The sequence below is a fragment of the Pimephales promelas genome, chromosome 7 (genome assembly GCF_988280905.1).
Source record: "Pimephales promelas chromosome 7, fPimPro1.hap1.1, whole genome shotgun sequence".
Taxonomy (NCBI): Eukaryota; Metazoa; Chordata; class Actinopteri; order Cypriniformes; family Leuciscidae; genus Pimephales; species Pimephales promelas.
Genome location: NC_142775.1, coordinates 35,059,291 through 35,073,231, shown reverse-complemented (window position 1 = coordinate 35,073,231; position 13,941 = coordinate 35,059,291). Strand labels below are relative to the sequence as shown.

General features: G+C 37.1%; 1 protein-coding gene and 1 long non-coding RNA gene across 2 annotated transcripts; one reads left to right on the top strand and one right to left on the bottom strand.

The window, feature by feature from the left end:
- Window positions 1-2,564: 2,564 nt before the first annotated feature.
- LOC120486996 (inactive all-trans-retinol 13,14-reductase) lies at window positions 2,565-11,943 on the bottom strand. The gene is made up of 12 exons (XM_089133389.1): window positions 11,623-11,943; window positions 11,340-11,522; window positions 11,017-11,258; window positions 10,740-10,935; window positions 10,456-10,653; window positions 10,207-10,326; window positions 9,963-10,101; window positions 9,782-9,891; window positions 9,523-9,689; window positions 9,248-9,404; window positions 9,040-9,129; window positions 2,565-2,756 (listed from the first exon to the last, which is right to left on the bottom strand). Exons 1-12 carry the CDS (start codon window positions 11,780-11,782, stop codon window positions 2,683-2,685), a joined length of 1,836 nt encoding a protein of 611 aa, XP_088989515.1. The 5' UTR covers window positions 11,783-11,943; the 3' UTR covers window positions 2,565-2,682.
- Window positions 3,504-5,892, top strand: LOC148978384 (uncharacterized). Its single transcript, XR_016169335.1, has 3 exons — window positions 3,504-3,988; window positions 4,937-5,114; window positions 5,250-5,892. It is a non-coding gene; the product is annotated as an uncharacterized LOC148978384 (long non-coding RNA).
- Window positions 11,944-13,941: the final 1,998 nt, after the last annotated feature.

Genomic DNA, 13,941 nt, shown 5'->3' with positions numbered 1-13,941 from the left:
ATAACGCCGAAAAAAAAAAAAAAAAAAAAAACTATCGGCGAACGCGCAGCGGTGTATCGGCCGATTCCGATACACGTAAAAACCTCAAATATCGGCCCGATATATCGGTCGATCACTAATCTATAATATTGTATGCACAGAGAACCAGTCAATACATTACTGCAAACATTCAGTACACACAAATGTAAGCCTGAGTTTTGTTCATTCTTATTATTCAGAATAATCACTGTGTGGATGATGTGCATGCTATAATAAAGAATTTACTTGAGATTTACCTTGATTTTATAGCATTTTAATCCTTAAAGCAAGCGAGCGATGATATATGAGGTTTAGACAACGAGACTGACAAGCCCTCACTGTTTGTTCTTCTGTTTTTACATATCAAAAACATACTAAAATGGGAATGGAATAGTTTAACAATTGATACATTCACCTGAGTAACCACTCACTGTCACTTAGTTATTTTACAGTTTCTCACTCCAATTTCTTGACCATCTCTTCTTTTTGAGGAGCAGAAGGTCAATGTACAACACTTGAAGCACAGAGAAGACCAACATGTACAAATACATTACACAGAACATGGCACTGTCTGAATCCTTTCATGCCCTATTAAATATGCAATATTATTGTAAGGCTTTCTGAATAATTCTGACTGTCTATCACAGCATTAAGCAGTTCGATATTTCTTAATAATGACTGCTGGTTTCCTACATCTGTGCTCATCTAATATCTAAACACTCAAACTTGGAATATTACCTGGCAGGTAGAGGTTCTTGATGGGTGTGTTGCACCCACTGATCTATCTCTGGCGTGTGGTTCACGGATGCATTGACTCGAGTGGGCGATCAGCTCCGGTAGCCAACCCGTGTCGCAGCCGTAACGCGCCACAGACGTGTACAGTGTAGCTATAGGTAAATACGAGGTGAAACAGGCGAACATTAACCTATACAATTTGTATATGCATTTTCTGAACATGTTTTTGCAAACTCAAATACTTGAACAGATCTATAGCCTAAAACACAATCTGAAAGAGCTATATAAGTTCACAATACACATAGGCTAAGCTACTTAATTTTTAATAAGTAGGAATAATTTTCGACTTTAAACAAATAGCCTACCCATTTAAATGTTTAGGATGTTTGTGTTGTAAGACTGTTCAGGGAGACTTTAGATTTAAAAACGGTGTCCCGTTACGCAATGTTTTCTCAGTCAAATCATAGAATTTCCTACTGATTCAATAGAACGCGTGAGCTCACTGGGGAATCACAATATGGCGGCGTGGTGGTTTCACTGTTTATAACGTCACAAGCTATCCAGTCATTCTATATAGATCAGTGGTTCCACCTGATCTTGGCAATATTCAGAGGTTGGTATCTCTCCAGATTGTGTTCTGCTGACAGCATGGATCCATATGGGGCACTCGGTCCATGTTGATGGGATTGATTCAAATATGACACAGGACAAAGTACTTTCTCTTTCATCTTGGGGAAGTGGACACAAGCCCAGCCAAAAAGATTAGCAATGTTCTTCACCTCTTTCAGTCTCATTGATGTTCCACGATCCAAACCACTTTGGATTGATCATCGTGGAATCACAATTATAAACAGCCATACGTAAGAGTCAAGGCATACTTGACTGGATTTTTTGTAGTGGTGTTCAATATGAGACTTGATCTCCACATTATAGACTCAGTTAGCCTACTAGAACCACAAGTGGTATTTTCTGCAGAATATTTCAACTTTTAAAATATAGTAATATTAGTAAGTGGGATTAAATAAAAAGCACTTTTTTCATGTAAAATCTCACCAATCTCCTTTAGATATGATAAAAGGATGTTCCTGGAAATAAAAAATAAGCTAGATTAGTTCACAAAACATCTAATTATGGGATGAACAGCCTAAAAGTAATCATTGGGTGCTTCTCATTTCTTATTTGTTCATCCTCATTTAATTTCCAAGGAAAGAAAAGGAGGATGGAGCAATCAAATAAAAGCTTTTTTATATAGATTGGAATACTTGATCACTCAAGCATCACCCCAGTGTCAGCAGTGCTAAAAGAGTCTGCCCTTACTGTAAGTTGTCGAAGTTTAGTTTTCATAATTAAGATAGGCACGCACCACTGTTGAAATATGTGAGGTTTATATAAACTGCAAAGGTAAAGTATAAATTAAAATGGTTGTGACCGATGTGAAGGGGAGGAGAAGTGGTACACACGTCACATTTAGTCAAAACACTTATCCTCGCTCATGACTCCTCGATCCTCACGGATGGAGGACGGAGGAGCAAGGAGGGATATTGAGAAGCACCCCTGGTCATTCTGTATTTTGTGGACACTTGCTAATGAAGATACCCCTCCCATTGACAAATGAAAGTCAGGAACCATGGTGTCTGAAACTCCCTGCAACAAACTAAAGTTCGAAATGCTGCCATCTAGTGACATACCATGAACAGTTACCAACCAATTAGTCAAGTCAATTTTAAGAACTTTGAGTGGAGTGTCCATGGTAGCAGTATTATTTTTGGACACATGTTGGTTTTCTAAAAAAAGCTACCAGGAAGGCATGGTGCAGAAGTTACAGCTTTATTAAGAGCAGAGGGGACAAATGAGCAGCAAAACAAGATGCAACAGTATGAACATGACCATTGGACAAACTTTTCCTGTAAAGATACATGTAATATATTCTCACTCTAGTTTCTTGACCACCTTCCTCTTGAGTTTCTTTTGTTGGAGCAGAAGGTCAACATACAGACAGTGCACTGTAAAAAACCCAACTTGAAAAAGGTTCAAATGACTGGTTTTGTTGTGCTGGCTCAGCAAAATTCTATGAAAAAGTCAGCACAACTATGTTTAATACATTTATTCAACCTAAACCAAGTTTCTTTCCATAAACTTAAAAAGTTTAGTTTTGTGAACAAGGTTTTGCTAGTTCATCCAAAAAACTTCCGCCAACTTATTAAGTTAAGTTAGTAACTGCCCTCCCACTAGCAAATACGGATACAAATACAATTTGTTTATGTGACATTGAAGAAACATGGTTGTTTAGTTATTTTTTTAAATAACTTCATTGAGCCTAATGTATAGCTGTAAAATAACAGATAGATAGATAGATAGATAGATAGATAGATAGATAGATAGATAGATAGATAGATAGATAGATAGATAGATAGACAGACGCACATACATTTTATGGACTTTAAGTCTGAAAATAAAGTTGAATTTAATAATAGTATTATTGTCAATTAAATAATGCCCACTGTATAAATAATAATATACAGATAATGTACAATAATAATAATGTATTATTATAATTATTATTATTATTATTATTAGTAGTAGTAGTAGTATTAGTAGTAATAGCAGCAGCAGTAGTAGTAGTATATTGTGCACAGCAATATTATGAACTCTGGAAATGATGCTGCCTTCACGTGGTATTGGAATTCTTATAAATATTAGTTTCTTCATCAAAAAAAAAAATAATAATAATAATAATAATAAAAAGGAAATTAATTTAAAATTGACCTCAAGTCAAAATCACGATTTCAAAAGCTGGAGGAAATTTAAGATAGCACGTGAAGGCAGCATTAATTAAGCATTAAGACTTTTACTGTGAAGTTCGTTAGTGGGCGCCAAAGCTCTCATCTCACTAGTTTGCGTAATTGGGTTCACAGACAGAACATAACACAATTAGCCTAGCAAAGAGTTCTTTTTTATTTTAAATTTAAATAAAAAATACATTTAAAAAGAATTAGCAGCATGTTTTCCGATAAACATTATTTTTTTCTCTCGTGCCAAACCACGCCCCCAGTACGTGACCTTTGCTCAAACTTGCTATGACTCAACGTCAACGTTCACTTTTTAATGCGGGAGAAACAACTTGAGAATAACAGGCGTGTTGTTCATCAAGCGGCCGAAGAAAAATCTTTACAGATTTTACAGAAAATCTAGAGGCAGCACGTGGGCGATAATAATCCAGACGGAGAAATATATGGTGAGTGCTTTTATTTGTTTTTTGTTGTACTTTACTTTGGAGAAAAAAATATAAACACCACTAACTTAACATTGTAAGATATCAACATTACCGAATGTTTAAATCTATCTAGCTTGATTTTAATCAATCTATCAAGCTTTATTTTTCATTATTTTAACGTGACGTGAAATATTTACGTTAAGTTTTTTGTTGTGATGGCTTTTACTGCACAGTAACGTTATCGTTTTTTTCAGTCGCGCACATTCTTGACTTTAACATATTACATTTCTCTCCATCTGCTAATAATAAAGGGCAACTGAGAATTCTGATTAATTGCTCCAACAGTACACATTGATTAATATTTAATAAATTTCTGAAGAGATAATGATTTTTGAAAAATATCTGTGCAGCAGTTGTCATACGCTAAAAAAATAAAATAAAAAGCATAAGCCTAGGTAGCTAACGTTATACACTGCAACAAAAGCTTTTCTTATTTAGTATTTGTGTCTTGTTTCCAGTCCAAATATCTAAAAAGTCTCAAATCAAGATGCATTTACTAGATGAGTAACGTTAGGCGTAAAGCCATAAGATAATTTGTCTGGTTTTCAGGGGAAATAAATTAATCGAATTTTTAATTAAAAAAAAAACCTAAATTGTATGCCAATGGAATAGGAAAAATATTCTTGTTTTTGTTTGAATTAATTTATTTTTCTTATCGGATAATTTAGCTTTTTTTAAACAAAAACTCACTTATTTTTGCTTTCTACTTTTATTCTACTAGTATTTTACTCATCTAGTAAATGCATCTTGATTTAAGACTTTTTAGATATTTGGACTGGAAACAAGACACAAATATTAATTTTTAATTAAAGAAAAGCTTTTTTTGCAGTGCAAATTCATTGTTCATTCATTAAATTGCCTTTCATGAAACTGATCATTCACGTTTGTCTTTTTTTTTTTCTTAAACAGATTTTTATTTACGTTACGTTTTGTTTATGTTTGAGCGGCAGTCCTCTGTGAGGGACTCGTCAAGAGACGCATAAATAAAACGTAACATAAATAATCCAGGCCTGGTCTTCACTCATCTTGCACTGTTCTCGCTCTTCCTTTTATTCATCCGGACCTCCTTTTGTGAGTAATGAGGCAGGTGAGCTTGATCACATGGCTCTTATCCTTGTCCTGCTTGTCAGAGTGCCATGTTTTGTTTGCAAGAGTTTGAGCTTTGTTTGTTTTTTTTTCATATGCACAACCATTTTTTTAGTGAAATTTATATCATTCTTAGGACACTGATTTGAAAGAAATAGAGGACGATATCTCACAGACAACAAAGACATGTCTAAACTTCGCCATCATTTTTGAGGAAACCGTCGTCATGGAGGACCTACCTGACTTTCCTACTGCTTTCATGGTACTCTTTGGACTTCTCTATGCGGTGAACTTTGAGTATTCAAAAGGACTAAAATACACATTTGAGGCAGTGCAGAACATCTTTGTGGGATTTGGAGAAAAGTGCACCAACAGAGTCCAGTCCCTAAAGAATGAGCTACTTGCTATTTAGGGAGTTTTAGATGATTTTACTGTTGGTGGGTACCTTTGGCATAATGATGTTGTTTGTTAGGATGTTAATGTATATTGTTTAGTGAAATTTGAATTTTAAAGACTTAGCCTTGAATTCTCTAAAATGTTTACATTTGCTACTGTTCAGCTACGTTTCATATTCAATGTTGGCGCTTTGTAATACTGTTTTATTGCAGTATTTCAATTTTCATGGTTGAATCGATACTCAGTGTTAGTGTTTTGTAATACTGTTTTAACAGCAGTGTTTAAAGGGATAGTTCACTTTGAAATTAATTTTTGATATGTTTTAGGTCAAACCGGTGTTGTCTATCAGTCATACACTGGAGGTGAAGGGGGTCCTTAATCGGTTCACCTCAAAGAGCATGCACAGAGAAGTCAAAATTAAACATGACTTAATGACTCGTACATGTAAGTACACATTGATGGCCTAAGACACAAACGAACAGTATTTATATCGTTTTACCTCTTGTAATCATAGCCATGGCAAAATGATCTGATGGCACGGGCGCTTCGGTCTGCGCATGCGCTGGAAGTGATCGCTTGCGCGCCTACTTCACTCTTTAGATAAGACTAAACATATTTAAATATAAGGGAAATCGCAATGGAAGACTATTTCGGTATATCTAAATATGTTTAGTAAAAGGTTAAACTTCCGAAATCTCCGTGTAGATATTGAGTGACGTCACACGCAAGCGATCACTTCCGGCATAACATTGAACTGATTCAGTTCGGTTCAGTTGGACATTGAACAACTGATTCAGATCACTGTGATTACACGAGGTAAAAACGATATAAATACTGTTCGTTTTCTCACACAAACCGCTCGTTTCGTGTCTTAGGCCATCAATGTGTACTTACATTTACGAGTCATTAAATCATGTTTAATTTGGACTTCTCTGTGCATGCTTTTTGGTGGACCCCCTTAGCCTCCAGTGTATGACTGATGGACAACAACGGTTTGACTGAAAAATGTCAAAATTGAAAATACTGTGGAAACAAAGACACCTACATCTTGGATGCCCTTGAGGTAAGATAAAACATATCAAAAATTAATTTCAAAGTGAACTATCCCTTTAAAGGACAACTCCAGCGCAAAATGAACTTTTGGTATAATTACACATTGTTACCTAGTCAACCGTTATCTGAGATTTGTTTTCATGATTGCCGAATGTAAATAGTTTTATCTCTAAAAACAGTTTCGCCTATAATGCTAGTATAACGCTAGTATATAGGGCATAAAGTAATGACAGTTAAAAATGTATTATGACAAATATTACCACTAACAAGGCTCAAAATAGCCCCACACTAACACGGTAGCATAATAAGGGTCCCTACATTCAAACCGATGCATTGAGAACTTTGTCAGTGTCCAAACAGTTTAATAAGAAGATATTTTATACACACAGTCAACTTCGCGAATACAGGAAGAAGCCATCTTTGAAAAATAGTCTCTACCAGTCGATCTACGAACGCCGATCCAAGTGCGCTGGTGAGATGTGAACAAGGTGATAAGGTGAGCGCGAACAGTAGTCTACGTGTACATATTGAAGAGAAGAAAACGGTTCATGTTTGTGTTTCTTCCTGAAACAACGGACCATATGAGATTCTGCACAGTTCAGCGCACTTGGATCGGCGTTCGTAGATCGACTGGTAGAGACTATTTTTCAAAGATGGCTTCTTCCTGTATTCGCGAGTTGACTGTGTGTATAAAATATCTTCTTATTAAACTGTTTGGACACTGACAAAGTTCTCAATGCTTCGGTTTGAATGTAGGGACCCTTGTTATGCTATCGTGTTAGTGTGGGGCTATTTTGAGCCTTGTTAGTGGTAATAACAAGCGATTTTTATTTGTCATTACTCTATGCCCTATATACTAGCGTTATACTAGCATAATAGGTTAAACTGTTTTTAGAGATAAAACTATTTACATTCAGCAATCATGAAAACAAATCTCAGATAACGGTTGAATAGGTAACAATGTGTAAATAGACCAAAGGTTCATTTTGCGCCGGAGTTGTCCTTTGACTTGCAGTATTTCAATTTTCATTGTTGAATCGCTTTGGCTTAAATATTTTGAATGTTTACGACTTGTACTGGGTTGAATTCTCTAAAAAGGCCAAATGCTTATTCGTTTACTTGATATTTGTTGATTCAGGTGATATTTAAAGGGTTAGTTCACCCAAAAATGAAAATTAAGTCATTAATTACTCACCCCCATGCTGCACCAACCCCGTAAGACCTCTGTTCGTCTTCAGAACACAAATGAAGATATTTTTGATTAAATTTGAGAGCTGTCTCACTACCACATTGCCTGCCTAAGGGACTGGCTCTTGACGGCCCAGAAAGTCAATGAAGAAAATGTTTAAATATCCCATGTGACTACCGTGGCTCAACTATAAGTTTATCAAGCGACGCGAATACTTTTTGTGCGAAAAAACAAACAAAAATAACGACTTTATTCGACTATTCCTTTTCTTCCTTGTTGGCCTGAAACGCGACTTCCTTAGATTTCCACGACGCATGCGCGAGAATTGCGATCTCCTTTAACTACTTCAGTTCAGTTCTCGCGCATGCGTCGTGGAAATCTAAGGAAGTCTCGTTTCCAGGCCAACAATGAAGAAAAGGAATAGTCGAATAAAGTCGTTATTTTTGTTTTTTCGCACAAAAAGTATTCTCGTCGCTTGATAAACTTATAATTGAGCCACGGTAGTCACATGGTATATTTAAACATTTTCTTCATTGACTTTCTGGGCCGTCAAGAGCCAGTCCCTTGGGCAGCCAATGTGGTAGTGAGACAGCTCTCAAATTTAATCAAAAATATCTTCATTGATGTTCCGAAGATGAACGAAGGTCTTACGGGGTTGGTACAGCATGGGGCTGAGTAATTAATGACTTAATTTTCATTTTTGGGTGAACTAACCCTTTAAATGTTTCATGTTTACTTGATACATTTCTTTGTAGATGGATGGTCTTTTAAATTTGGAAAGATTGTGTTCCTCATGTGCATTGGCAGTGTTTTGTAAAACTGTTTTACTGTGATGCAGTATTTTATTATTTCAATTTGCAGTGTTGCAAATTACACTTACAGTTTTATAACAGTTTGTAAGTGTACTTGTTGCCTCCAACAAGAATAAATGTTTTGTTAACATTGACTCACTGTTTTCAGTTTTTGACTTAAGCAATGTTATTTTAGTTTCCAGTCGTAACGTATTATTACTTAGTACCAATTTCCAATAGGATTTTTTTGTTCACTCAACAAAAGACATTGAGTTCTACAGACCAAAAATGTTGAATTGGCTCAATTTAAAAAGTTTTGTTAAAAAATAGTTGCACCTCTCCACAAAACTAACAATCTTAAGTTGACACAATTAAATATTTTTTGTGTGAGTGACAACTTAATTTCAGTTAGTATAACTATTATTTACAAAAGTTGAGTGAACAAAAAAAAACTGAAGGAAATTGGTACTAAGATTTTTTTTGTTGTACTGGCTTACAATTTTTTACAGTGTGATCCACAACACTTGAAGCACAGAGAAGACCACCATGGAGAGCACCGGAGTAACCAGCAGAGAAAACATCTTGTCCTAAAAAAAAAAAAGCTGATTTTCATATAGGAATAAATCAAGACCAGCACAACTAACATGCCTATAATGGGCTAAAATAACTGCTGTATTAACTTCAGAACAAAGATATAGAGATTACCTGACAGGTAGAGGTTCTTGATGGGTGTATTGCACCTAATCTTGGCAATGTTCAGAGGTTGGTATCTCTCCAGATTATGTTCTGCAGACAGCATAGATCCATATGTGGCCCCCAAACCATGCATGTTGATGGGACTGACTGCATGCAACAGTACCAACTATGGAAGACAGTAAAAAGTTACAATCACTCAACTTCCATGTCACTTTATTAGTAAAAAAAAAAAAAAAAAAAAAAAAAAAAAAACCCCACAAATATGAACATGAAGAAAAAATTACCTTCTCTTTCAGCTTGGGAAAGTGGACACACGCCCAGTCAAAGAGATGATTAGCAAATCTCATCTTGTATTTTTCATATTCTTCACCTCTTTCGGTCTCATTGACATTGTTCCACTGTCCAAACCACTTTGGATTGACCATAGTATGGATCACCATGCGTGATTGCCCTAAAACAAACCACCCCCAAATGACACTTTAGTTGGTGAACTTACTTTGATGGTTCTGGGTGTACTACTGTAAACAGAGAGGGGGAGTTAACCTGGGAAACGAGTGCATGAGGTGGGATCCTTAGCAGAGGGGAAGGAAATGTACATCATTGGGATGCTGTCAGGTGCGTCCTCCTTGTCAGAATCAAAGTACTCTTCCATCCTAAGGAAAGTCAGTTGAGTTTATAGATGTGCTTTTAACAAATTGAAAACGAGATTGACTTGAAGACCTACACTTCATCCATGTTGTTGCTCTTATACAGTCGCATGTTGGTTGAGGAGATGCCCAGTTCTTCATTAGTGCCATTAAAGCCAGCAAACACCTGGAAAAAGCCTTTGCCTGGCTTTAGAGTATGAAGATAATCCTGGATACCTGAGGGAAGCAGGAGATGAAAGGAAAAAAAAAAAAAAAATCTGGCTAGTGATCAAGCATGTCATATGAGTGAAGACTGCCTGTATTGAAGACATGGTCACTTACTTGGATTTGCCTGGATCTCTGGAGTCAGAAGCTTCTTGAAGGTGGTGAACATGCCAGCATTTGAAATGATCACAGGAGCCTGAATTTCAACATCGTTACCTCCAGTCTTCACAGCCACTCCTAGGCAAAGAGACAACCCTTGTTTCACACATCTAAGTGAAGCCAAAAATGTAATGGATGCCACACATCTTTGACTTCCAAACCTACCGCCATAAGAAAGCAATGACATGGCCCTAGTTCAAAACTCACCATATGCATTATTTTTCCTGTTGACTAGAATGCTGGACACAGGAGCGTTGACCAGGACTTTTCCGCCATGCTTCTCCAAAACCTGAATGATGTGGTATGGGATCTCACTAGCGCCACCCTTAGGATAGTAAACACCACGCTTGGAGTGGTGCAGGAAAAGGGCATCAATCATGCAGCTGGAGTTTTTGGGTGGGACACCTAGAAATAGCAAGAGAAAGACAAAAGAATTATTCTGAAATTACATTATAAGGCCAAGTGCTTGTTACACAACAGAAGTTTCTTACCATAAAATATTTGAGAAAACACAGTGAGGAGGTCACGGTTGCTTGTAAAAGACTGGACCATGTCTGTTGTACTGGTGCGGGAGTATCTGAAAATTGGGGAGATCAAGTCAGCGATTCCACTCCACAATATGAAGCGAGCAAACCAGAGAGGGACCATCTTCAGCATACACAACAGATGGATCTTCTTTGAACAGATCTAGAAGGAAAAGAAAACTTGTAAAACCCAAATCACTCTGTAATGCCTGATAAAGAAGCTGTAGAGCCATCAACCAAATACCTTCATGATTTTAAAGAACTCCTCTACTGCTTTAGTGTCATTGGGAAACTGCTTCTTAAGATGAGCCTCCATCTGCTTCTTGCCATTGTAAATGGTGTATTCTTTATATTGAGTTCCTTTACCAATAACAACAGTGTCCACATGGGAACCTTGCTCAGCAAAATGCACTTGGCCATCAGTGATCAGATCCAATGCAATTTTCAAGAAGCCGTTCTCTTGAAGTTGTCCAAGATAATGGAAGCCTTGGACAAAATGTTATAGAATTTGAGGTATTCAGCATTTGATAACTTATGTAACTCCATGAACATCATTGAGGTTCTTACCACAGTCAAACTCAAAGCCTTTCTCAGTGAAGGTCTTGCACAAGCCTCCTGCCTGCTTGTCTTGCTCCAACACCAGGACTTTCTTTCCTAGTTTGGCTAAAGTTGCCGCTGCAGTCAAACCACCAATACCACTGCCAATCACGATGACATCCAATTTGCTGGGCACTTCAATTTCATCAAATTCTGTTGGTCAAGAAATAACGTTAGTTACCAATGGACTGGACACCTGCCATTTGCAGTCAGCTTGTTTCACTAGCACGCAACACGTCTAAAGTTTACATACCTTTCCGGAGCACTCGGTCCTTTTTCTTCTGCTCTACAACATGTGGACCAGGAGGACTGATAGTGCCCTTGCACAGCCCACTTCTCCTGCCAAACAGATACCAGAACGTGCCACGAGCCCAGTCCACGAGCCATTCCAAGAAAAGTAGAAACCACCACATCCTTAAATCCTGAAAAAGAGGAGCTGGTGTTTTCAGTTTCTGGAGAGATCACACCCTCTACAAGATAGTAAAACTAAAGCAGCAGCTCCTTCTAGAGACTGCAGGCAGCAGTTTAGTACTGATGATTGCGTTAAGGCCCTATTTATTAGTCCAAATTGTGGGTGGAGACATAGGCGGAGTTTCACTTTTGTGCTTGGGAGGGGGATTGGACAATTAAATGATTAGGGATTTAATTGAATAAATACACAATAAACTTAGATCTTTTCACGAACTCTTGTTGTGAGACAGTCAGACCCACCTTCTTTGATACGATTGGCCATCTCGGTCATTTTGACATTTGCTGTCGGAAGGCTGAGGTAGAGCAGCCAAAAAATGTCATTATTAGCCTAACAATTTAACTTTTTAAACTTTTCGTCATTATAGCTCTATTCATTCTACACTAAAATAATAACACAAGACAAACAGAATGAGAACATATGGTTTCTATTATTTTTTATTCATAGATCAAACAAAATCAGTCTCTGGTCTAGTGGAGTCGACTGATTGCTTTGTGTTAGTTGCTTATAAAACAATTAACTGCTGTTTTGCATAAAATGTGAACCAATGTGGGAATGGACTTTTTTTTATTATTAGTCTATATTATTGATAATAATCTGCTCAAGTAAATAAATTGGATTGACTTTTTGTAATGATATGGAGAAATGTTCAGCTCACTCTAATGCAATCTCTTATTATAACTCTTATCGCTTAATATAACTTCATCTGTACTTGGATCAATTTTTGTATAGATATACGACAGCTGCACAACTACACACGCATGCATGTGAAAGCAAAGGAATTTTCTTACAGTCCGGTCAGACATTGGCAGCTGTGTGTGTATGTGTGTAGGCAATTCAGCCATGCAAAGCACCATGTGAAATGATCTACAAAGTGAGCTGTGGAGACAACAAGCAAAATTTGACTGATTACAGCAAAGTCATAAAAAAGAAAATGTCTTTGGATAAAAAGCATCTGCTAAATTACTAAATGCGTCTTCTCACAGGGCATAGGCTGCATATGTACAAAACTGACTGTTAATACCATGATGTTTCATAGAATTTCAACCAAAAACACTGACATGATGAAATCAATGGCTTGCTCTGGATAACGGTAGATCCAAACACACCTGAAGAGATCATCAAGGACCTATTCACAACATGTAAATAGGAAAATGTTTGTGTTATTGTCACTTACTGGCATTAGTATGCTAGCTCTATCCATTTACATCCAGTTTTTGTGCTAAGCTAGGTTAGCGGTGGGTGTGTCAGACAGTTAAATTACACACAGAGATGAAAAAAGGTATGTATGGACTTATATAACTCTGGGGCTAACACAGTGAATAAGCTAAAGTCCCAAAAATTCAGCGTGTTTCTTTAAAGCAAGTGAGCGATGTCACAGTTAGAGTATGAGGTTTAGACAACAAGGCTGACAAGCCCTCACTGTTTGTTTTTCTGTTACTACACATACTAAAATGTGAATGAAATGGATTAACAATTGATTCATTCACCCCAATAACCACTCACTGTCACTTATTTTACAGTTTCTCACTCCAATTTCTTGACCTTCATATCTTCAGATTATTTTATAGGAGCAGAAGGTCAATGTACAACACTTGAAGCACAGAGAAGATCATCATGTAAAACACTAGAGTAACATTACACAGAACATGGCACTGTCTAAATCCATTGATGCATTAGTAAATAAGCAATATGTTTTCTGAATAATTCTGACTGGTCTATCACCGCATTAAGCAGTCCAATATTTCTGATTCTGAATAATGACGACTGTTGAGCTCTCTTGAGGTGTCGTAGGCCAGTTGATGAAACACGGTGCCCACTTGAAGACCCTAGAGATGTCCCCTACTCGGCTCAATCCAGACGGTTGTCATGCTGATCCACTATAGGGAGCCCACACTGTAGTTGCAGCCGTTGTGTGTGCTGACGCAGCAAGTACACTGCAGCCGTTAACGCCGGACAGAAGTAGATTCACATCCCCATATGGAAAGAAGCGTAAAGCATAGGTTACTGTACAGCTATGTCTTAGTTTGTGCTTATCTTGTTGAAAGCCGAGTACAAATCAACATGAAGTTTTAACATCTACTCTTGTGTAATGGAAATCAT

What these genes read in the sequence shown, in the direction of transcription:
- LOC120486996 (XM_089133389.1), bottom strand. Translation starts at nt 11,782, where the DNA reads ATGTGGTGGTTTCTACTTTTCTTGGAATGGCTCGTGGACTGGGCTCGT. An exon ending in AGAGATCCAGGCAAATCCAA is followed by an intron (nt 10,102 to 10,206) that starts GTAAGTGACCAT and finishes TGCTTCCCTCAG; the next exon opens with GTATCCAGGATTATCTTCAT. An exon ending in TTCCCAAGCTGAAAGAGAAG is followed by an intron (nt 9,405 to 9,522) that starts GTAATTTTTTCT and finishes TGTCTTCCATAG; the next exon opens with TTGGTACTGTTGCATGCAGT.